At 40.8% G+C, this 26,292-nt stretch overlaps 1 protein-coding gene across 1 annotated transcript in view; it reads right to left on the reverse strand.

The window, feature by feature from the left end:
• Positions 1-26,292, reverse strand: part of LOC120017357 (cadherin-23-like) — a 659,988-nt gene that overhangs the window by 488,054 nt on the left and 145,642 nt on the right. Inside the window, exons 3-5 of the mRNA XM_038960107.1 lie at positions 25,363-25,505; positions 21,271-21,318; positions 17,401-17,493 (exon numbers count right to left, since the gene is read on the reverse strand). Of these exons, the coding sequence (XP_038816035.1) occupies positions 17,401-17,493; positions 21,271-21,318; positions 25,363-25,505 (284 nt within the window). The remainder of the gene's footprint in view (positions 1-17,400; positions 17,494-21,270; positions 21,319-25,362; positions 25,506-26,292) is intronic.

A 26,292-nucleotide genomic window follows, 5' to 3' on the forward strand; every position in this document is an offset into this window, starting at 1 on the left:
TTCAACAGCACCCTCTAAGGGTAGCATCCTCACTCTATGTGTAGCCACATCCTCACTCCCCGACAGACACAAGCAAGAAGTCTTTACATAAATGTTGCAGCAGCTTGGTTACACCTAAACATTAGCAATCAGTCTGATCAACTGTAGGCTACTAAGAACAGCAGTTGCATACAGCCTATGTGCCCTGTCCGTACAAATTGGTATAGTTTTGTATTTATAGTCCATTTGGTTGTGAAAGGTGAAAATGTGGATGTGATCAAATGTGGTTTGAATTTCAACTCGGGCTGGCTAGGCTGCCAAGAACTTTTCAATATATTTTAAACTGGAATTAGTCAATCAACAAAATATTGATGACATAGGCTGTGAGTTCATTATTAATTAGGCATTTGGTTTGCATAGGCCTACACGATGCACACATGCATAAAGAAACCTCAGCCCTGTGAGATCTATTGTCCATCAGTTGTAGTCTCTGTGTCTGTGTAGAGGAAACTCCCCCTGTTAGTCTAGTTAAAATATAATTTATGTGAACAAGCTGCTGCAGTTTGACAGGGTTTTCATCCTCCTCAGGGCCAGGAGTTTTTCCAGGAGTTTTGTGAAACCATGTGACCTGATTAGAAAAACTGGTCCCATCATGTCCCATATAAAATATTTTTACAACTGATGAATCACTGTCATAGCCTATAGGGTCCAGAGTTTTACCAGGTTAGGTTTCCAGACAAGGAAAAACTCTGGGCCCCAGGAAAAAAACCTGTGGTGCCCCAATAAATTGACAGTTATTGGCAGGTATGTGGATGATCAGGACTTTATTCAGGAATATTTATTGGACTACTTTTGATGTGTTAAGTGAGCGAGATGCACAGTCTGTGTTTGACTTTGTGAATTCTGAGATTTCTTAGTTTAACTTCATAGAGAAACTTTTTTGTATTAGCTGCTATTTGTATTTACAGCTAAGTCCCTTCCAGTTCCCAGTTTAAGGGGTGATGACAACTCCAATAACTGTCAACTCTCTCCTGACATGAACTGAAGCCATGTCTCATATCAAGTGCACTCTCATCCACTTGAACATTGAATGTTTCCTCTCCAAGCACTGTGAGCAGCCCTGTCAATTTTCTCTCATTACCGTATGTAGAGTCAGTCACATACACAATCACATTATTACAGATCAATGTGATTTTTATCCTTGCTTGGACTAACTAATACTTTGCTCTTTTTTTTGCAGTGGTTGTGCATCAGTATTTTTTCCCTTGTTTAATTGCAGAAAATTAACTTTAATACTTAAATGTTTCTCTCTGCCGTGAAGAAGGGGACCACAAACATTTTTTCCCGCAACAACAATAAGAAATACTAACAAATAAGAAATACCAAAAGACCATGTGCATGTGACCAATAAAATTTGATTTGATTTGATCAAGTCCACGGTGATGTAGAGGAACTTAAAACTGCTGACACTCTCTACTGCAGTCTCGTGGGGGGGGGGGGGGGGGGGGGGTTAGGGGGGGTCATGCTATGGTAGATGCAGAGGGAGTGTTTGATTTTATGACAACTACATTACAAACAGCCATTTTCTTTTTGCCAACAGTAATGAGAAGAGTTTCCAAATTCAAAAAATGTATAGGATTGTTTCATAATGTCTTAGCTTATAAGTCAGATAAAATGCAAATAATGGCTTTAATATGACCAAGGTGAGATGGGTACAATAACCTCTGGCTGGATAATATGATACGAGTCACAGAGACATAAATGATTAGGGCTTGAAGTTATGCTTTCACAATAATAAACATTTCACAAAGTAAAGAGAAAAGGGGACTAGATCAGATTCATCTGATATCTACTTTATAGTGACACAGGGCACATCAAGAGTGCAAGTCCTCTGTTATTCTGCACAATAGAACAACACACTTTAAATATCTCATTCACAGGCATAATGAACGTATGTGTGTGCATGCGTGCGTACGTCTCTATGTCTGCCCGCCTGCCTCTCTGCCAACCACGCTCCATTCCCCAGCTCAACCCTCCAGTACCGTCCTGCCATTCTTTGACCTCTTGCGATGTGATTTCAACATCAATGTAACATCAGTTCACATGAATGCTGTGGCAGTCAGTACAGTATCACCAGATAGCTACATGCACAGTTATGATGACCTGACCACTCTCAAGCTTCGATCCTGTTTGACTTTCTCTGGTCTGTTATTGTTCCAGTAACGGTTGTCCCCCATAGAAATTGAATGATAAAAACGGACATTCCCATTCAAGTCAACATTCCGTGATTACGTTTACTGTAAATTATGGTGGCCATATTGAGTGTACCCATATTCTAGTCATTCTATTTCTATTGTGTGGCATGTCCACCCCCAGCTAAAACAGAGACGGGTCTATAATGCAGTCAATGGGAGAGCTAGCTCATCAGCTCTGTGAGAGGGACACTAAGATAGAGCTGATAGAAAATACAGAAATACCTGGGCTGAGCAGGGATTTGCCTTCACCTGCTGCCTGACAGAATGGAGAGAAGAGAGAAAACAGATAAGCTCACATTTAGCTATCTAGCTGTGAAAAAAAAACAGATAGCTTAAAGTTTCCTATCTAGCAGTGCTTGTCTGTCTGCCTGTTTGCCAATATATTCAATCCATCTGTATAGCACACTAGAAAAACAAGTGCTAAGTAGAATCATATAGGGTTCTTCGGTTTGTCCCGCTCGTGATTCAGAACAATTATATTCGAAAACGTTGTTTAAACAAATATTAGTTTTTACTAACCAAGGAGCTTGTTGTGTTGCGAATGTTTTGTGTTGCAAAATCCATTCGGCTATGTGAGCAGTGAGGCAGACATAGCCTAGGCCTAGGCTACCATGCAGTCACGTAGTGAGAGGAGCCGGCAACTGTTCATTACTAGGCTATTTGTGTGGTGTTGAAACATTCCTAATTTGTCCACCTGCAAAGCTCATGTTTCCTTCCGTCGTGCAACAATACATTGTGAAGTTTATTTTCCCTGACTCCTAGCTCACACAAAAAAGAAACGACTAACGTAACAAGATAAATAAAAAGAAAGGTTAAGATGGTGAAATATACCATCGTGGAAACAGGTGCCGGGCGAGTGAAATCCTCGTGAATTGTGGAGTCATTGTGGATAAGGAGGACAACATCCCAATTGATAGACACACATCCTGCAAAAGCGCACGCATGTGTTTGTTTACGATAACTCAGTTACTTATCCGTTAATTATGACATTCATTCAGACTTTTGTTTGTTTAAACCACACACAGGCCATGTAAAGTTTAAGCCTGTGTGGCCGATAATAGTTTGAGTAGCCAATTTCATACTAAATAAATAAATGTAGGCTATACTTGCAGCCTATAGCCTATTCGATTCAGGCAATTGTTTATTTAAGTTTAAATGATACTATTTGACTATCTAAACAATATTGAATTTGATGGTGTGTTTTGTTGTCAGCTATACGTTTCCATTAGGTAAGACGAAGGCCAATTAGAAGGCTCTTTTTCAAAGCGAATAGAGTTCTCAGTGTGCCGCATCGCAGCGTGTAAATAAGAAGATGGGCCTATTGTTCTTAATTCATGGCATGGTTTTCTTTTATCCAAATGTTGAATAGACATGCAGACAAACACGTGCAGGGAATATCAATAGCTTAATAGCCCACTCCTCTGGAGTCATAAAAACAATTCAGAAATGAATGTTATTCGGTGGGCCACGGATAGGCTCTCTGAAAAATGATATGCGAGTGTCTGGTTGAGGAGAAAAATCCGTCGTGACTGGGGCTCGGAATTGACGTGTCCGGCACAAAGCGGCTGCAGCTAAAAATAACGGACCCGTGCAGGACTCTAATTTGAGGGCCTAGTTATACCCTAACACAGTGACGTTAGGAAACTCCTGCTTTTACAGGCCACATCAGGCCTGTGAAGCACATTATGCTGGTTTTCAAAGTGATATGTAATTCCTATTGGAATCCAGCCGGTGTGAGAATATCCAACAATTGGAACTTTCAATCACCCACAACCTACATTCGGAATGATGAGACTACCTAAATCATCCGAACTGGAACAACCATCTCAGTAATGGGTGCGATAAGTCCAACTGCTGACAGAATGGAATTGTTAAAAAAAAATAGTTATTTATCTTTGTATAGCAAAAAATGTATCAATCAATCAATGCAAAAACAAAGGTATTTGAAACAAAGAATTCTGAAAATCAACCTGCAATAGAGCAAGATGGGAAATATAATGGACGTTGTTTTGAGTGTTTTACTCACACAAAGTAAAAATGACACAACCAGACTCAACTCTGGCTATTAACACCAACACTGGGGTTATTTAACACCACTAAGTGTTAGATAGATAGATCTGTCATTGAAAGCAAGTTTAAGAAGCTGCATTTCTGTTCTATGTGTGCTATTTCTATGCTTCCGGTTCTTAAGTTTCATTTTTGCATCTTTCACTTTCGGTTTTGTACACCAGCTTCAACCAGCTGAAAATACAATATTTCTGGTTATGGAATGGATAGCGGTTTAGATAGTAAAATGAATATTTAAACTATACTTGCTTGTTTTGTCACATAAACTGAAATTAAGCGAACTATTAGAATTTTAGCATTCGAATTTAGAGCTATTTCTGCATAGTGTACCTTTTAAGTTAAGTTAACTTCTTAATCAACACTAGAAAGTTACACAAACAAATCAACACTAGTTAAAACTGGCCAATTTGCTGTGTACCATGCAATACACTGCTGGTTCACTGCCTTCTATTATACTACTCTCTGCTTAATAATATCACATAAAATACAAATTTGAAAGACAGAAATCATGGGAATGATATGAACTATGTCAGTACGGTATATGTAAAATTACTAAGAGAATACCATGCATAAATATTCCCATATACTGTAGGTACAGTTTAAAACATTCTCACACCTATTGTTTTAAAATGATCGGATTACTCAAACTATTGATGTTGAAGTTTAACTTCTTGCCACTATAGGGGGTGCTGTTTCGCATTAGCATAATTTGCTCTACAGATTAAACTGCCTAGTACTCAATTCTTGCTCGTACAATATGCATATTATTGTTATTATTGGATAGAAAACACTCTCTAGTTTCTATAGCCGTTTGAATTATGTCTCTGAGTGAAACAGAACTCATTCTACAGCACTTTTCCTCCCAGTGTGTGAGATTTCAGAAATCTTGGCCTCTGGTTCCAGATCAGTTTTAAAGTCCCTGTAAATCCTATGAGGATACAAACACTGCCCACGCCTTCCTCTAGATGTCAGTAAGTGGTGACAATTTGAATGGAGTCGATTGCGCAATCAGTGCCTCTATAAATCACCAAATACCGGAAGTAGCGTTCTTTTGGACCCTGCGCTCAACGCAAGAAGGACGTCGGACTGGCCTTTTTCCAAGCCTTGGTTTAGCCAGTAATATAGCGCCGGTCATGTTTTTACTCGTTATAGGTGTTAAAAACATCATAAGGTAGTTAATTTAAACCGTTTTATAGCAATTTATATCCGTTTAGTGCGATTTTGAGGCATTTCTATGTGATGCTCTTTGAAGCTTTGGGCACGTTTCGGGGTCCCGGTCGAACGTTAGTGGGCATTTCGACGGACAGAGGACATCTTTCGACCAAAAGAAGATTAGACCCAAGAAAGGATACATTGCCCAAGATTCTGATGGAAGATCACCTCATAGTAAGAAATATTTAAGATGATAAATCGTTGTTCTGTCGAAAAATTTTAAACGCATATTCCGCCATTTTGTTTGGTATAGCTTCGCTTGGCGAACCCTGTACTGCACAGTAAGGATAATTTTAGAAATGTAATTCAGCGATTGCATTAAGAACTAATTTGTCTTTCGATAGCTGTCCAACTTATATTTTTTTAGTCAAGTTTATGAATAGTTATCCATGAGACAAGATCACTGTGAAAGATGGCGTCCGACATTTTCAGGCTAGTTTTGCTAGTATTGTCATTGTATAACCACGGTTGTTTGTGGCTAAATATGCACATTTTCGAACAAACTCTATATGTATGTTGTAATATGATGTTACAGGAGTGTCATCGGAAGAATTCTGAGAAGGTTAGTGAAAAAATTAATATATTTTGGCGATGATAACGATATCGCTCTCTTTGGCTTGAATCAATGGTCGGGTAACGTTTGCATATGTGGTATGCTAATATAACGATTTATTGTGTTTTCGCTGTAAAACACTTAGAACATCTGAAATATTGTCTGAATTCACAAGATCTGTGTCTTTCCATTGCTGTGAGTTGTGTATTTTTAAGAAATGTTTTATGATTAGTAATTAGGTAATACACGTTGCTCTGTGTATTTATTCTAGTCGAGTTGTGATGGTGGGTGCAATTGTAAACTATGATTTATACCTGAAATATGCACATTTTTCTAACAAAACCTATCCTATACAATAAATATGTTATCAGACTGTCATCTGATGAGGTTTTTTCTTGGTTAGTGGCTATCAATATCTTTATTTGGCCGAATTGGTGATAGCACCTGATGGAGTAAGAAACTGATGGAGTTAGGAAAGTGGTGTCTTTTGCTAACGTGGTTAGCTAATAGATTTACATATTTTGTCTTCCCTGTAAAACATTTTAAAAATCTGAAATGGTGGCTTTATTCACAAGATCTGTATCTTTCATTTGGTGTCTTGGACTTGTGATTTAATGATATTTAGATGCTACTATTTAATTGTGACGCTATGCTAGCGATGCTAATCAGTGTGGGGGGGGTGGGGGGTGATCCCGGATCCGGGGTTGAGGTTCGGTAAACAATGAGGTAAACACTAATAATCAGGCACTATTTAAAATAAGAAAAAAATATATAATTAAAAAACATATTCAGATTCAGAAGGGTTCTTTGTAGAACCCTTCCTGCCTTCTAAAGAATCCTTATTGTCTTCTAAAGAATCCTTCTTGCCTTCTAAAGAATCCTTCTTGCCTTCCAAAGAATCATCAAAAAACCCTTTCTTCCAAAAACGTTTCTTGGGTTTTTAAAGGTTCTAGGTAAAACGGTTCTTGGTAGAACCCTATTCCTCCGCAAAGAAGTCTTTTGGAACCCTTTTTTTCTAAGAGTGTGCATTTCAGGGCCAGACATGGCTGTACTATCTCCCTCGGCATCGCTGTTGGCTTATCTGTGTTCAATATTCTACTACACCGCCTGTCTACTGGAGGATAAAAAACAATTGATGAATGGACGAGTTAAGGTGTAGATAAAGTAAGGAGAGAGAGTGACAGTACAGAAAAGGTATAGGTTTGTGTGCGTGTGTGCGTGCTTGCCTGTCTCTCTGTATGTACAGTATATGTCATGAACGGGAGAGAGTGGAATTCAAAGAAAGAAAGAAAGAGGGGTATTTGGGGAAAGAAAAAAGGAGAAAGAGAGCAGGAGAAAGAGTGTGTTTGTGTCATTGGGGTAGGGTACAGCTGGGGCGAGCAACAGGACACAAAACACACTTGGCGAGTCTCAAAGTCATTAGTGGTGGCATTTGATGATGGCGACGTTTCAATGACACAGAGACTAACTCGCAGTGGGAGAGGGTTTAGGGGTCAGGGAGCATGGGACGAGAGGCTGGGGGGTGGGGAATTGGAACTCCCTGGGGTGACTGGTTTTTATTAAACACTGAGTTGCTGTATACACAAAGACACATGCACACGCACAAAAGCACGCGCATGTACACACACACACACACACACACACAGAGAGAGACACACAGACAGACACACAGATAGACAGACACACCGACCGACCCACAGACAGACAGACAGACAGACAGACACACACACACACACACACACACACACACAGACAAACCGACCCACAGACACAGACACACCGACTCACAGACAGACAGACAGACAGACAGACAGACATTTCAAATACTTTGAGGTGTGTTATACTAGCTCTAGATCAAGAATCATAGGGCTGAATGCCAGTAACTGTACTATCACGTTTCTTGAGCTCATACCAAACAGTTAACTGATCAGGATACACCTTACTCTAAAATGTGAAGAAAAAAGAAAACATCTCCCTTACTCAACATGCAGGACCCCTGCACCATGACCATCACCATCATTCTATCACATGGGGAATCTGTTGTTTTAGTCAAACGTGTTTGGGTGATAGCCTCTGTGTGCATCCCAAATGGCACCAAATACCCTATATAGTGCACACGTTTTCACCTGGGCCGTATGGAGGGACCCTATGGGCTCTAGTCAAAAGTAGTAGACTATATGCGGAATAGGGAGCCATTTGAGATGCAGCCATTATCTCTTTGTCTCCACAATGTCTGGTTGCTGTAAATCTGCCCAGCTCATTAGCGCTGACAGAGGGAATGCTAGCAGCCCACCTGCTACCCTTCACCCTCTTTATAGCACCACAAATTAAACCCACAATTACACATGCACGCACGCACAGACACACACACACTCCTCGCCTCTCCACCTCCTCAATTACACACACTCCTCTCCTCTGCACCTGCTCAATTACACACACACTCCACTCGTCTATACACTACCCCTCCCTGTCCTCAGATCATATTGAGCCAGTGTAACGGCTTAAACGGTTCACTGTGCTAACTGGGCTGTAGTTCCTTTCAATATCTTCATCCACCTTCTGCTTTCAAGACCTCTTACATCATCACTTTTCTTCTTTCTCTTTTCATATTGTCATGTCATTTAGCTGTTTCCCTTTTCTCTCTCTCTCTCTCTCTGTATTCCTGTTTGATCTCACTTTCCCACTCCCTCCCTTCCACCTCTTTCCCATTCCTTACATTGTTGTTGTTTCTCTCCGTCTTTCTCTCTGTATCTGTCTCTCACACATAACACATTTCTGTCTATCTTTTTCACTCCCTGTCTCCCATCTCTTTCCACTCCTTTCCATGTTACTTTCCCTATCTCTGTCTCTGTCCCTCCCCCATGTCTATTTTTCTCTGCAGTCAATTTCAGGAACTAGTTTGTTGTCTCAGAGTTGTTAATTAAAGCCGTAATCTGTGATTGACTGGTTACTGTGGCATGTGCGGTGAGTGACAGGTTGATGGAGTGATGTTGCAACGTTTGCTTTGCCCGTGGTCACCAGAGGTCACCGACGGAGACCATAAAAAATGCAGGGGACAAAAAGTTGACGGAGGAGGAAGACGATGAGAGGGAGGAAGGAAAGAAGGGACGGGGTGGAGGAAACAGGATAGAACAAGGAACGGATTGAGTCACAACACCCTCACTGCCTTATCTTCTCCTCGTTTCTCCCATGACTTAGCACTCTGAGTATTCTGTGAGCTGTAGCTGGTGCCAGTAATATACTGTGTGCCTATATCATACATGCATCGTACATCAAATATGTTAAGATAATTTGATGAATTGCCTGGCTGGCCAAAGAAAAAAAGGGACATTGGAAATATTCTTATGGACACAGTGATACTTTAGTAAACAGGCATTTACCATGGTTTCTCTTGAAATGACACCATTTCAGAAACACCATTTCAGCCAATCAACATCCAACCTGACTGGTCTTTTGTATACTATGCTGTATTTACAGGAAGGATAACATCCCTTGCCTGCCCTAAATGTCTATATCTATTCAAATGTGTAATTGCATAAGGTTAACGTTTAAATGAACAGTTAACATTGGCAGCTCTTAGTAACTGGAACCCTGAGAGAACCCTGAGAGAACCATGATATATGCTGATATAACTGTGACATAACCCTGATAGAACCCTCAGACAACCCAGAGAAAACCCTGGTAGAACCCTGAGAGAACCCTCCACTCCACTCATAGGAGGAGGTAAACAGGGCAGGCTAAACAGTCTCCTATTTCTCTGCATTTATTTGCTGGACTTTATGGATTGAAGAGGAGAAAAATCCCAGTGGCTTTGAAGATTTGGAGAGGACTGGGGGTAGGCTATGCACTCAATATAAACACAACACAATATATGTGTGTGCGTGCTGAGATAGATTTTAGCCTCTGTTTGAAGTTCCACACTCCAACACTTTACCCCACTCTGGCAATTACTTAATATCAAGGATTAGATTGGGGACAGGGCAAAGAGGAGGGATAGAGGGAGAAAGAGAGAGAGAGAAAGATGGAGAGGGGGAAGAGAGCAACTGAAAATGGGAGAGGACGGGAGGGATAGAAAGAGAGGAGTGAGATAGATACTGAAAAAAGGTGGAAGAGAGTTGGTGGAAGTAGTAGACAGAGAGAGAAAGACAAGCTGTAGGGGAGAGATTTAGGACAGCACTGCACAGGGGGAGTTGTTCTATTTGGAAGGTAAGTTGACTTTCTCCAAATATGAGGAAGAAGATGATTCCCAAACCAGTTCTTTCCCTACATTTTCTGACCATTAAAATTGAATGTTTTTTAAACATTCTGAGAACAAATTTAAACATTCCTGACTGTTCTAGAAATATTTGTTTTTAGGTTGCAGTTTCTGAGAATGTTTTACTCGAGTTCCTTTAAAAATGTCCTGGTTGGTTTTATTAACACTCTGAGAACGTTATCTAGAAAGTTATTTGAAGGTAATTAAATAACATTCTGAGAACATTCACTAAATCTTGTGAACATTTTCTTATGGTTATTATTGAACGTTTTCTTAACCCTCTAAGAATGAAATGTAAAGGTTTTTTGTAGGTTTTTGAATAAGACTTTTAATAACACTGCGAGCTTATTTTGGGTTAGATTATTTTTACTCCAAACACAGAGGACACATAGAAATTAATGCAAACACATTTATTGTTTATTGTGACACGGCATCAATGAGTTTCAAACCTATGATCTTCTGTTCGCTATCCATGGAATTAGTCCACTGCGCCATCATGTTTTTTACACATAACAGCTCTTCATTTTAGCCTATTGAAACAGACACCAGTTCAAAGGAAACAAAGCGATTGTGGCTGTGACCGCGGATAATGGCTGTTTAAATCTCTGCTGTTTGTTGCTGTTTCCATTGGCCCTGTGAGCTGTGCTGGTTGGAATTGTGTGGAGTACCAGCGTTAGCCTACGTTGTTACCATCATGGCTCCCAAAGTTAAAGAAGGTGGAAGTAATGGAGGACAGTGTTTCACTGTCAGAGGTGCGTGATCTTTAAAATCAACAAAAACATGTCTAAAAGCAATTGTTACAGCAACAAGAAAAGAGCTTCAAGAGCATTGTCCAAATAACAAACAAAATAATGGATGATCTGACCAGAGAGGTCCAAGACCTTAACTTCTTGTGGGCAGGGGCCAGCATTTTCACTTTCGGAAAAATAGCATGCAAGAATTCAACTGCCTGCTACTCATCCCCAGAATATAAGATATGCATATAAGATAGAAAACACTCTGGAGTTTATAAAACTGTTTGAATCATATCTGTGAGAATCACAGAACTTATGTAGCAGGCAAAACCCTGAGGACAAACCATTCAGAATTTGTATTTTTTTGATGTCACTGTCTTTTCAATTAGGTTTTTTAGAGACACCAGATTTCTAATTGACTTGCTTGCAGTTTCTACCGCTTCCACTGGATGTCACCAGTCCTTGGAAATTGGTTGAGGTTATTCCTTTGTGTACTGAAGAAGTAGGGCTATCGTAAATGAGGGTCACATGAAGTAAATTTTTTGAGAGAGCCACGTTACGAAAAAAGTTTGTTTTCTTTTGTATTGGACACAGATCATCCCGTCTTCAAATTGATCGATTATTAACGTTTAAAAATACCTAACGTTGTATTACAAAATTAGTTTGAAATGTTTTGGTAAAGTTTACATGTAACTTTTGATATATTTTGTAGAGAAGTGGCGATAGTTGGAAGCTGTGTTTTTCTGGATGAAACGGTCCAAATAAATTGACATTTTGGATATATATCGACGGAATTAATCGAACAAAAGGACCATTTCTGATGTTTATGGGCCAACAAAATAATTTTGTCAAAGGTAAGGCATGATTTATATTTTATTTCTGCGTTTTGTGTCGTGCTTGCAGTGTTGAAATATGCTACTCTCTCTTTGTTGACATTGTGCTGTCATCAGATATTAGCATCTTATGCTTTTGCCGAAAAGCCCTTTTGAAATCTGACATGTTGGCTGGATTCACAACGAGTGTAGCTTTAATTTGGTATCTTACATGTGTGATTTAATGAAAGTTTGATTTTTATATTTTATATCATGTTTTCCCTGGCTATTGGTCGGTGGGACGTTTGCGTCCCACCTGCCCCAGAGAGGTTAAGAACAGTTTGCAGTTCTCCCAGGGAGAGGTGGACGTCCTGAAAGAGACTTGCAGCAAGATGACAATAAACAATTCCACACAAAACCGGCACTGTATGTGAATCATTATCACACATGACTGGGAAAACAGACTATCTAGATTCTAGAAGGACAATCCATGAGGAATAACATTGAAATAACACATATGGAATCATGTTGTAACCAAAAAAGTGTAAAACAAATTTGAGATTCTTCAAAGTAGACACCCTTTGCCTTTGCTTATTTAAGCTGTTCTTGCCATACCATGGACTTGGTATATTATCAAATATTCTGTATACCACACCTACATTGTCACAACACAACTGATTGGCTCCAAAACATTAAGAAGGAAAGAAATCTCACAATTTAACTTTTATCAAGGCACACCTGATATTTGAAATGCATTCCAGGTGACTATCTCATGAAGCTGGTTGAGAGAATGCCAATGACCCGCCAGTATGTTCAACAGCAGAGAAAAACCCATAATTGATATTTTTCCAACTTGAAATTTGATGACTTTTCCTAGAGTGACACCAACATTAGAAAAACTGAAACATCGCCGTTATTCATATTTCCATGAAAACTGTACACAACCAGGGTACAACGATTGTCTGAGGGTCAGTTTTGACCCAGCAGTTATAAAATCATTTACACTCCACAAAAAACACAAAGACACACGCACACACACACACACACACACACACACACACACACACACACACACACACACACACACACACACACACACACACACACACACACACACACACACACACACACACACACACACACACACACACACACAATGACAAATTGAGATTATGTGTGCTACTGATTGAACTCAGCCAGCAGCTCCCGAAAAGGAAGATCACCATGGTTGGTGACCTCTCATCAAAGTTTCCCCCCCCCCCCACCACCACTCTAGTTTCTTACCTCCCAAAGAGAAACAAGAATTTTGTCCTCCTGAGAACACTGCACAAAACGGCTGATATCAGTGATTGTGAGGACAGGAAGCCAGCATCATCCTGGACTACAACCACAACAAAGGAGGCGTGAACAACCTGGACAAGATGATTGGAACTTGCAGATGCAGGATGATGACTACCCGCTGGCCCCTGGTCATCTTCCATAACATCATTAATGTGTCCTCATACAATGCCTGATATGGAACAAGATCAACCCTGCCTGGATGCCTGAACAAGAGGACAGTGTTCCTGGAGCAGCTGGGACAGGCACTTGTAACCCCACACATTCAAAGAAGGGAGTGCCTCCCCCGCACAGCAGTCTCTACAGCGCTTGTGAAAGCTGTTCAGGGGGCTGAATCATGTCCTGATCCACCTGAGGCTGCAGTTGGGGCAGGCAAGAGGAGGAGATGCCAATTCTGTCCCCCAAAGAAGGACTGTCAAACAAATACTATACATCTGCAAAGTCCATGCACACACACTTGCATACTGTCCTACATGTGCTAATTAGAGTTGATTCATTTATGTTCTTCATGTTTTTGTTTTGTATCTATTATCTTATTGTATTCTTATTTATTGTTGTTTGTACACCTTGTGGGTGGGAGCAATGGTTCAGAAAATGGGAGAAGACTAGAATTTTGTAGTTGAATTCTTCATTGTACAGTATATTAAGAATATATCACTATGTTGCAAAAAAAATTCAAGACTGTTATTGTTTCCCTTCAATAAAATGCATTCAAAACAACTGTCTGCACATTTCTGCTACTTTCTTAGGCTATGCAAGTGCAATCTCTTGCAAAAAAATATATATTTACACCTATGCAGTACCTTTAGCAATAATAATAATAATTAACCTCTACTTTAGTAAAGAAAACAATTATGACAGGTTTGTTGTAATAAAAACGAGTGGTGTCCACTGATTATATGTCTTTCTGCACTGTGAAGATGGAAAACACAGATATTACAAAGTTTGTGATGAATGGCAGGTTGTTTCTTCATGCAAAATAGCGTTGGGGTTAACATTCAATTAAGCTCCTTTATTTTAGGGGTTTAAAGAAGGCGGGTCATTTTTTACCCTTAGGACAAAGGGAGAATACAGAATTGTAAGACTACACAAGGGTTAAATGAAACTGGTATTCTTTTTTATTTATTACAATTTTCTTTAACCAATTAGGGTCTTTAATGCAGGGCCAACAGAAAGATGCCCTACTTTTTCCCCCTTCCACTTTCCTCTTCCATTTTTGCAGTAATGCTGCAATTAGTTAGTTGTAATTGTGGGTAGAGCAGACATTTCCATATATGTTGTTAGGTGCATGTGTGAGATAACTCCACCAGTCCTATTTATGATATAATTTAGAAAGATTATAGCATGTTTTTATTCCAAACATAATGTTTGTTTTATCTATTAGTATATTTGAATTTAACCACAATATTAGTTATATATTTTTTTCTGGTGGATTAAATTGAAATTGCAAAGAACTTTCTATGGTTGTTTTAAAAATAGCGATATTTGGGAGATTATTTCCTTTTCAAATAACCGAAAGTGCGACGTTGTAATCTGAATAAAAGGAAAAAGGCCATTCTTGAACATGGGTGAGACATTCTTATTAATTTGCTAGAGAACCAGTTCAGATTTAAGTATAACTTTTGTATGACTGAAGCCTTTATTGAGAAGTCTAATGTTGAATATTTAAGAATTTCTGCCCTCCGAATTCATAGTCATTATATAAATAGGCCTGTTTAATTTTGTCTGGCTTGCCGTTCCAAGTAAAATGGAATATTTTTTTCTCAAACATTTTAAATAACTGTTTGCTAGGTGTAGGCAAGACCATAAGCTAACTGGTAAACTGGGATATGACTAAAGAGTTAAACAGGGTGATCTTTGCTAACTTTCTATAAAAATGTATCGGCGTGAGATCATTTATTTATTTTGTAATATGTATACCGAGTATGTCCAAATCACCATCAGACAATTGTATTGGTAAACTACACGGTAGAGTAAAAGTTACATTTTTTAGTGATCCAATATGTAATATAGTACACTTATCATCATTTGGTTGTAATCCAGAGAGGTTAGAAAAAGTATCTAGATACTCTATGATTCTGGATTTAAAATAACACATGAACATCAGTATACAATGACACCTTTGTTTTTAAGCCCTGGATTTCTAACCATTTGAACTTATTGTTGGATCTGATTTTAATAGATAACATTTCAATACATAGTGGACAACCTTGTTTTACTCCTCTTGACAACTTAAAACCTTCTGAGAAGTAGCCATTATATACCATTTTACACCTAGGGTTATTATCCATCACGTTAACCCATTTTATAAGAGATTGTCCAAAATTGAAATGTTCCAGGTATTTATATATAAACTTCAGTCGTACTTTATCAAAAATATTTTCAAAGTCAGCTATGAAAAGCAGACCTGGTTTCCCAGATTTTTCATAGTGTTCTATTGTTTCCAGTACTTGTTTTATACTATCTCTAATGTATCGTCCATGTAAAAAACCTGTCTGTTTAGAATGAATAATATCCGACAAAACCTTTTTAATTCTATGCGCTACACATTTTGCTAGAATTTTTGTATCACAACACCGAAGTGTAAGGGGCATCCAATTTTTTCAATGGACTGGATCTTTATGTACACCACTTGTATCCTGTTTCAGTAATATTGAAATCAGACCTTCTTGTTGAGTTTCCGGTAATCTTCCATTTACATAGGAGTGGTTAAAACATGAGTATATCAAAAAAGTTTGGCAATGGGGATCTTTAATAAATACAAATACAGATAAACTGTCAATCTCTGAAACTCAATTAGATAATTCCTTTGAGGATACAGCAGTAACAATCCAAGGATATAACATCTAAAGAAAAGACAGGAATGCCGATGGGGGAGGTGTTGCTGTATATGTTCAGAGCCATAATCTTGTAAAGTTTAAAGAATATCTTATGTCAAATGTTGTTGAAGTGTTGTGGTTGCAAGGTCACCTGCCTCATCTAAAACCTCTTCTTTTGGGGTGCTGCTATAGGATAACAGTCAGTACTTGAATAAAATGTGTGCAAAGCTTGATAGTGTGTGTGTGATGTTAACAGAGTGGTGTATTTTCTGGGTGACCTGAACATTGACTGGTTAGCAACTAGGTGTCCTCTCAAGAGGAAGCTTCTAACTGTGACGAATGGCTGAAATATGATCCAGGTTATCACCCAACCAACTAGAGTGCATACCAATAGTGTTGGATTTGTGACATCCACTTGTATTGATAATATCTTCACTAATGCTACTGAGCTTTGCTCCGAAGCAACATCAGTTCCCAATGGCTGTAGTGACCGTAACATTATGGTAATAACAAGGAAAGCCAAAGTACCAACGGCAGGTCCTAAAGTAAATGATAAGAGATCATACAACATGTTTTCTCATGATTCTTTTGCCGAAGATTTAGAAAATGCATGTTGGCTGATGTGTGTGAGGAACTGAACCCAGATGCAGCTCTGGGAGTGTTTATAAAATGATTCATGACAATTGTTGACAAGCATGAACCTGTTATGAAATTAACTGTGAAAACTCTTAGAGCCTCCTGGATTGATGATGAATTGAAAATTAAATTATGCAAAAGAGACGGCAAACAAGTCAGGCTGCTCAGCTAATCGGTTGACATACTGTACATTTAGAAAGGTTGTGAATAAACTTAACAAAAATAACAAGAAATGATATTGCCAAACCAAGATAAATGACATAAAACACAATGAAAAAATACTTTGGAGTACGTTAAATGATATCATGGGCAGAAAACGCAATTCATCTCCATCGAGTTGATGAGTTATTTATACCAAAATGTTTTGATATTGCCAAAAATGTCAATGACTATTTCGCTAGTAAAGTTGAAAAACTATTTTTATAACGTACTGTGATTAAAAATTCCAGATTTTACACATAATCAAATAACATACATCCATACAACCACGCAAGACATGCCATCAGGGGTCTCTTCACAGTCCCCAAGTCAAAAACAAATTCACGGCAACAGAGCCATGATCGCACGGAACTCCCTTCCATCTCCAATTACACTAGCAAACAGCAAAATTGTCTTTAAAAAATTGATCAAACATCTCATGGCACAATAGGGATTTTGAAGTGACATACACACAAACACACACACACACAGACACACTATCACACTACAACACACACATAGTGTACATGACTGTAGCCTACCTCTGCGATGTGTACCGTGTACAGCTGGCCATGGAAAGTTGGGGAGTTGTCATTCACGTCTCCTATCTGGATATTTACTGTGTCTTTGACCACCTGCGAAGGCACAAGAGGTACTGATTTGTTAATACACAAGCGCACACAGACAAAGAGAAATACAGACACACACTTACCCCCCCCCCCCTCCCCACACACACACACACACACACACACAGTACATACACTATGCACAGCAGGGCCTCCCCCTAAAAATAAAACATCTTCAAACATACAAACTGCATCTGAAGCAATTTATTTTTATGTTTTTTTTTTCTCAATAGGCCTATTTATTTCACCAACACATCACAAATTGTAAGCAAGCTAGTTACAATGCCTCCTAAAGACATGATCGACATCGAGAATAGAGGGTAGGGTATATGCTGATCTAGAATTTGCTCGCCTGAAGTAGAGTATATTGTGATAAATTGCAGGCCACACTACTTCCCTAGAGAGTTTTCGGCTATACTTTTCGTGGCTGTTTATTTACCACCACAGACAGATGCTGGCACTAGGACCGCACTCAGTCAAATGTATAAGGAAATAAGCAACCAGGAAACAACTCACCCAGAGGCGGCGTTCCTAGTGGCAGGAGACTTTAATGCAGGGAAATTTAAATCAGTTCTACCAAATTTCCATCAACATGTTAAATGTGCAACCAGAGGGAAAACAATTCTAGATCACCTGTACTCCACACACAGAGACGCGTACAATGCTCTCCCTCGCCCTCCATTTGGTAAATCCGACCACAACTCTGTCCTTCCCATTCCTGCTTACAAGCAAAAATTAAAGCAGGAAGCACCAGTGACTCTTTCTATAAAAAAGTGGTCAGATGAAGCAGATGCTAAACTACAGGACTGTTTTGCTATCACAGACTGGAACATGTTCCAGGATTCTTCCGATGGCATTGAGGAGTACACCACATCAGTCACTGGCTTTATCAATAAGTGCATCGAGGACGTCATCCCTACAGTGACTGTACGTACATACCACAACCAGAAGCCATGGATTACAGTCAACATTCGCACTGAGCTAATGGTTAGAGCTGCCGCTTTCAATGTGCTGGACTCTAACCCGGAAGCTTACAAGAAATCCTGCTATGCCCTGTGACAAACCATCAAACAGGCAAAGCCTCTATACAGGGCTAAGATTGAATCATACTACACCGGCTCCGACGCTCGTCTTATGTGGCAGGGCTTGCAAACTATTACAAACTATTACACACTACAAAGGGAAGCACAGCCGCGAGCTTCCCAGTGACACGAGCCTACCAGACGAGCTAAATCATTTCTATGCGCGCTTCGAGTTAAGCAACACTGAGGCATGCATGAGAGCATCAGCTGTTCCGGACGACTGTGTGATCACACTCTCCGTAGCCGACGTGAGTAAGACCTTTAAAAAGGTCGACATACACAAGGATGCGAGGCAAGACGGATTACCAGGACGTGTGCTCCGGGCATGTGCTGACCAACTGGCAGGTGTCTTCACTGCTTGATCACAGATTGAGTCTGTAATACCAACATGTTTCAAGCAGACCACCATAGTCCCTGTGCCCAAGAACACAAAGGCATCCTGCCTAAATGACTACAGACCCGTAGCACTCACGTCCGTAGTCATGAAGTGCTTTGAAAGGTTGGTAATGGTTCACATCAACACCATTATCCCAAAAACTCTAGACCCACTCCAATTTGCATACCGTCCCAACAGATCCAAAAATAATGCAATCTCTATTGCATTCCACACAGCCCTTTCCCACCTGGACAAAAGGAACACTTATGTGAGAATGCTATTCATTGACTACAGCTCAGCGTTCAACACCATAGTACCCTCAAAGCTCATCACTAAGCTAAGGATCCTGCGACTAAACACCTCCCTTGCAACTGGATCCTGGACTTCCTGACGGGCCGCTCCCAGGTGGTGAGGGTAGGTAGCAACACATCTGCCACGCTGATCCTCAACACTGGAGCTCCACAGGGGTGCGTGCTCAGTCCCCTCCTCTCCTCCCTGTTCACCCACGACCGCATGGCCAGGCATGACCCCAACACCATCATTAAGTTTGCAGACAACACAACATTGGTAGGCCTGATCACCGACAACGATGAGACAGCCTATAGGGAGGAGGTCAGAGACCTGGCTGTGTGGTGCCAGAATAACAACCTATCCCTCAACGTCACCAAGACTAAGGAGATTATTGTGGACTAAAGGAAAAGGAGGACCGAGCACGCCCCCATTCTCATCGACGGGGCTGTAGTGGAGCAGGTTGAGAGCTTCAAGTTCCTTGGTGTCCACATTAACAACAAACTGTAATGGTCCAAACACACCAAGACAGTCGTGAAGAGGGCCTGACAAAGCCTATTCCCCCTCAGGAAACTAAAAATATTTGGCATGGGTCCTGAGATCCTCAAAAGGTTCTACAGCTGCAACATCGAGAGCATCCTGACTGGTTGCATCACTGCCTGGTATGGCAATTGCTCAGCCTCTGACCGCAAGGCACTACAGAGTAGTGTGTACGACCCAGTACATCACTGGGGCTAAGCTGCCTGCCATCCAGGACCTCTACACCAGGCGGTGTCAGAGGAAGGCTCAAAAAATTCTCAAAGACCCCCACCCCAGTCATAGACTGTTCTCTCTACTACCGCATGGCAAGCGGTACCGGAGTGCCAAATCTAGGACAAAAATACTTCTCAACAGCTTTTACCCCCAAGCCATAAGACTCCTGAACAGGTAATCAAATGGCTACCCGGACTATTTGCATGTTATGCCCCCCCCAGCCCCTCTTTTTACGCTGCTGCTACTCTCTGTTTATCATATATGCATAGTCACTTTAACCATATCTACATGTACATACTACCTCAATCAGCCTGACTAACCGGTGTCTGTATGTAGCTACTTCTATAGCCTCGCTACTGTATATAGCCTGTCTTTTTACTGTTGTTTTATTTCTTTACCTACCTATTGTTCACCTAATACCTTTTTTGGACTATTGGTTAGAGCCTGTAAGTAAGCATTTCACTGTTGTATTTAGCGCACGTGACAAATTATTAATAATATCTTCATAATATAGCCTAATACTCATAAGCTTCTAACTCATGATATATGGCTAGCTGGACAGTGGCTTGTGTGGATATTTTAGAATATGGTAGTTATAAGGAGTCAAGACTACCTGTGTTCAGTGCTTAATTTGTAAATCATGAGTGGTGAGTGGAAAGGGGGAGTGACCTGTGGAGCTTTTAGGTGGTTAGGCCAGGGTGTGACTAGGGTGGGCATTCTAGTTTCTTTATTTCTATGTTTTCTATTTCTTAGTGTTTGGCCGGGTGTGGTTCTCAATCAGAGGCAGCTGTCTATCGTTGTCTCTGATTGAGAACCATACTTAGGTAGCCCTTTTTTTCCACCTGTCTTGGTGGATTGGTGGAATTTGGTGGAATTTGTAAGTCGCTCTGGATAAGAGCGTCTGCTAAATGACTTAAATGTAAATGTAAGTTGACTTTGTTTAGGGCACATAGCCTTTGAACTTCACGGTTTGTTTTTGCAGTGTTAATTAATTTGTTTGGCGTCATTTTGATTAAATAAAAGAAAATGTACGCTCACCACGCTGCACCTTGGTCCTCTACTTTCAACAGCCGTGACAGTACTGTCTTAACTATGACGTATACGGTTGTGTAGGTTGAAATGTCAGTGTGTTTTAGCATTCGAATGTTACGTGTGAGAAAGGTGTCAGAGTAAATAACTCTAAGGAAAGTTAGTCAGGAGTTGTATATAAGGTGTGTGAGCTGCTTGACAGACAGGATGTGATACATCATGTCACAGCGTTGATCATAGTGCAGGTTTGACTCTTACCCCTTGGCTGTCACTCACAGAGAACTCCACCTGCATCTCCGACTTGGTCTGGAAGAGATGGAGAGAGAGACAAGTCAGCATAACCCTTCATAGAGTATGTGAGGGAGGGAGGGGAGTGTGGGGAGGGAAGGTGGGAGGGAGGTTGTGTGTTTGTTTGTGTGTCAAGGTTATTGTATTTTTGTGTTTTTATATATTTTTTATTTCAGTTTCAGTTAGTTTTCAGACCAGATTTGCTAGTTTTTATTCAGCTGAAGATGTTATTTTAAAGTATTTATATTTCGTTTTTATATTATTTAGTTTCAGTTTTAGTGTTAGGGACAGAAAGCACGTGTTTTTTGGGATGTCACTTTTTGCTACTGGAGGGCAGCAAAACATAAGGTGATCAAATCAAATGGTATTGGTCACATACACATAGTTAGCAGATGTTAATGCAAGTGTAGTGAAATGCTTGTGCTTCTAGATCCGACCGTGCAGTAATATCTAACAAGTAATCTAACAATTTCACAACAACTACCTTATACACACAAGTGCAAAGGAATGAATAAGAATATGTACTTATAAATATATGGATGAGCGATGGCCGAACGGCATAGGCAAGATGCAGTAGATGGTATAGAGTACAGTATATACATGTGAGATGAGTAATGTAGGGTATGTAAACATTATATAAAGTGGCATTGTTTAAAGTGACTAGTGATACATTTATTGCATACAATTTTTACATTATTAAAGTGGCTAAAGATTTGAGTCAGTATGTTGGCAGCAGCTACTCAATGTCAGTGATGGCTGTTTAACAGTCTGATGGCCTTGAGATAGAAGCTGTTTTTCAGTCTCTCGGTCCCAGCTTTGACGAACCTGTACTGACCTCGCCTTCTGGATGATAGCAGGGTGAACAGGCAGTGGTTCGGGTGGTTGTTGTCCTTGATGATCTTTTTGGCCTTCCTGTGACATCGGGTGGTGTAGGTGTCCTGGAGGGCAGGTAGTTTGCCCCCGGTGATGCATTGTGCAGACCTCACTACCCTATGGAGTGCCTTACGGTTGTGGGCGGAGCAGTTGCTGTACCAGCCGGTGATACAGCCTGACAGGATGCTCTCGATTGTGTATCTGTAAAAGTTTGTGAGTGTTTTTGGTGAGCCAAATTCCTTCAGCCTCCTGTTGTTGAAGAGGCGTTGTTACGCCTTCTTCACCACACTGTCTGTGTGGGTGGACCATTTGAGTTTGTCCGTGACGTGTACGCCGAGGAACTTAAAACGTTCCACCTTCTCCACTACTGTCCCGTCGATGTGGATAGGGGGGTGCTCCCTATGCTGTTTCCTGAAGTCCACGATCATCTCCTTTGTTTTGTTGACGTTGAGTGTGAGGTTATTTTCCTGACACCACACTCTGAGGGCCCTCACCTCCTCCCTGTGGCCCATCTCGTCATTGTTGGTAATCAAGCCTACCACTGTAGTGTCGTCTGCAAACTTGATGATTGAGTTGGAGGTGTGCATGGCCACGCAGTCATGGGTGAACAGGGAGTACAGGAGAGGGCTGAGAACGCACCCTTGTGGGGCCCCAGTGTTGAGGATCAGCGGGGTGGAGCTGTTGTTTCCTACCCTCACCACCTGGGGGCGGTCTGTCAGAAAGTCTAGGACCCAGTTGCACAGGGCGGGGTCGAGACCCAGGTGACATGATCCTTGACTAGTCTCTCAAAGCACTTCATGATGACGGAAGTGAGTGCTACGGGGCGATAGTCGTTTAGCTCAGTTACCTTAGCTTTCTTGGGAACATGAACAATGGTGGTCCTTCTTGGGAACATGAACAATGGTGGGAACTGCAGACTGGGATAGGAATTGATTTAATATGTCCGTAAACACCCCAGCCAGGTGGTCTGCACATGCTCTGAGGATGAGGTTAGTGATGCCGTCTTGATGCCGTCAGCCTTGCGAGGGTTAACACGTTTACATGTTTTACTCACGTTGGCTGCGGTGAACGAGAGCCCGCAGGTTTTGGTAGCGGGCCGTGTCAGTGGCACTGTATTGTCCTCAAAGCGAGCAAAGAAGTTGTTTAGTTTTTCTGGGTGCAAGACATCGGTGTCCGCGACGGGGCTGGTTTTCATTTTGTAATCCGTGATTGACACCCTGCCACATACGTCTCGTGTCTGAGGCGCTGAATTGCGACTCTACTTTGTCTCTATACTGACGCTCAGCTTGTTTGATTGCCTTGCGGAGGGAATAGCTACACTGTTTGTATTCGTCATGTTTCAGGTCGCCTTGCCATGATCAAAAGCAGTGGTTCGCGCTTTCAGTTTTGCCATCAATCCACGGTTTCTGGTTGGGGAAGGTTTTAATAGTCACCATCGGTACAACATCACTGATGCACTTGCTAATAAACTCGCTCACCGAATCAGCGTATACATCAATGTTGTTGTCCGATGCTATCCGGAACATATCCCAGACCACGTGATCGAAGCAATCTTGAAGTGGAATCAGATCAGTCGGACCAGCGTTGGACAGACCTGAGCCCGGGCTTATCCTGTTTAAGTTTCTGTCTATAGGCTGTGAGCAACAAAATGGAGTCATGGTCAGATTTGCTGAAAGGAGGGCGAGGGAGGGCTTTGTATGCATCGTGGAAGTTAGAGTAGCAATGATCCAGAATTGTGCCAGCCCGGGTCGTGCATTCGATGTGCTGATAAAATGTATGGAGCCTTGTTTTCAGATTGGCCTTGATAAAATCCCCAGCTACAATAAACTTGGACTTGAGTTCCTGTATGTTGTTATGATCACACCACGACTCGTTAATCATAAGGCATACTTCTTCTTACCGGAGAGATGTTTGTTTTTGCCGGCGCGATATGTGAAGAAACCAGGTGGCGGGTCATGTCATAGGTCAGGTTAGGTCTCAATTATAAAGTAAATCCCAAAATTACTTTGATTAAAAAGGAATGGAGTGGCTGCGGATCTGACTTTTCTCTGACCTTTTTTTCTCCGTACTAATGATCCCGAAGCTTCTGCACATGTGCGGAAAAAAACATCTGGTGAAAAGTCGGATCCGCAGTCACGGCCTAAAAGGAATAGCCCATGTTTACACCAATCCGATGCTTTTTAACTTTAGTAGTACATGTAAGAAGAATGAAGTTAACTACCTAGACAGTTGTTTCCCTGTTAGGTAGTGATTACTAGTAATAGTGATGCACAAGCTAGATCTATTTGAGACATATACAAGCTAGGCCTATTTGAAACACCGCCAGATTCTGTAGCTTGAACCCCCCCCCCCCCCCCCAAAAAAGTTTTAAAACCCCATTGAAAACCCCACTCTATTTTCGCCCAAAGTTTACAAAGAAAACTAAAACTGAACATTCATGATGTTTTTTTATTTTATTTTATTTTGTTTTGGAGTCAAAGATAATTGTTTCAGTATAGTTTAAGTTTTTAAAACATATTTGTTAATTATTTTATTTCAGCTTACTAAATCGTTTTTTTCATAATCTGTTTTCGTTTTCATTTAAATTTTAGTTTAATGTAATAACCTTTGTGTGTGTGAGTTTGTGTATTCATGCATGTGAATACAGTTTATTTAATTGAAACGTGATGATGTGTTTGCAAAGATTTTCTAAAACCCCACTCTTGCCAATTCCTCTTCTCCAATGCCCATACAAATACACTAATTTCTCTTTTATGTGTCTTCTTCCAAGTTGTTCTTGGTCTTATTTTTTTAATTAATTGAACCTTTATTTAACTAGGCAAGTCAGTTAAGAACAAATTCTTATTTGCAATGACAGCCTACCCCAGTTAAACCCAGACGACACTGGGCCAATTGTGCACCGCCCTATGGGTCTCCCAATCACGGCCGGATGTGATGCAGCCTGGATTTGAACCAGCGCAATGACACCTCTTGCACTGAGATGCAGTGTCTTAGACCACTGCCCCTTTCGGGAGCACTGTGAAGTTCATCATTACACTCTTCCTAAGCCTTTCTAAATCTCACTTCTCTCTGTTCCATCCTTAAGCCATCCCTCCTTTTCTGACGTTCTTCCTCTTCTCATTAATGTGTGTGTGTATACCTGCATGTGTACGTGCAAGTGCCTGTGTGTGTGTGTGTGTGTCTTCTAACCTCGCGGTCCAGGGGCTGTCGTAGCCACACCACTCCCGTGTCTCTCGCCACGGCAAAGTACCTCATGGCCTCCTCTCCCACGACACCAAAGATGAGTGGCTCCTGTTCTGGGTCCAGAGCCTCTAGCTGGGTCACTGATGTGCCTGACATACACAGGGGGAAACAGTGGTCAAAGGTCAGTCACAGGAATATTTTTTTTTGGTACAAAATGGCATTATATTCCCAATTTGGCACCCTATTCCCCACTAAATAGGGAATAGGGTGCCATTTCGGGCCAGTGGTGGAAAAAGTACCTAATTGTTATACTTGAGTAAAAGAAAAGATAACTTAATAGAAAATTACTCAAGTAAAAGTGGAAGTCACCCAGTAAAATACTACTTGAGTAAAAGTGTAAGGATCGACGATGGTAGACGAGAAGCAGGTACAGGGAGTGAGCATTTAATTATCAACGGACACATAACGACATGAATGCTGACACAGGGAACAAACGAGGGAGCAGACAGTTATACAGTGCCTTGCAAAAGTATTCATCCCCCTTGGTGTTTTTCCTATTTTGTTGCATTACAACCTGTTATTTAAATTCATTTGATTTGGATTTCATGTAATGGACATACACAAAATAGTCCAAATTGGTGAAGTGGAAGTAAACAAATAACTTATTCAAAAAAATTCTAAACGGAACAGTAGTGCATGCATATGTATTCACCCCCTTTGCTATGAAGCCCCTAAAAAATATATTGTGTAACCAATTCACATAATTAGTCACATAATTAGTTAGATTGCACATAGGTGGACTTTATTAAGTGTCACATGATCCCAGTATATATATACCTGTTCTGAAAGGCCCAAGATTCTGCAACACCACTATGCAAGGGGCACCACCAAGCAAGCGGCACCATGAAGACCAAGGAGCTCTCCAATCAGGCCAGG

This window comes from Salvelinus namaycush, chromosome 22 (assembly GCF_016432855.1).
Source record: "Salvelinus namaycush isolate Seneca chromosome 22, SaNama_1.0, whole genome shotgun sequence".
NCBI lineage: Eukaryota > Metazoa > Chordata > Actinopteri > Salmoniformes > Salmonidae > Salvelinus > Salvelinus namaycush.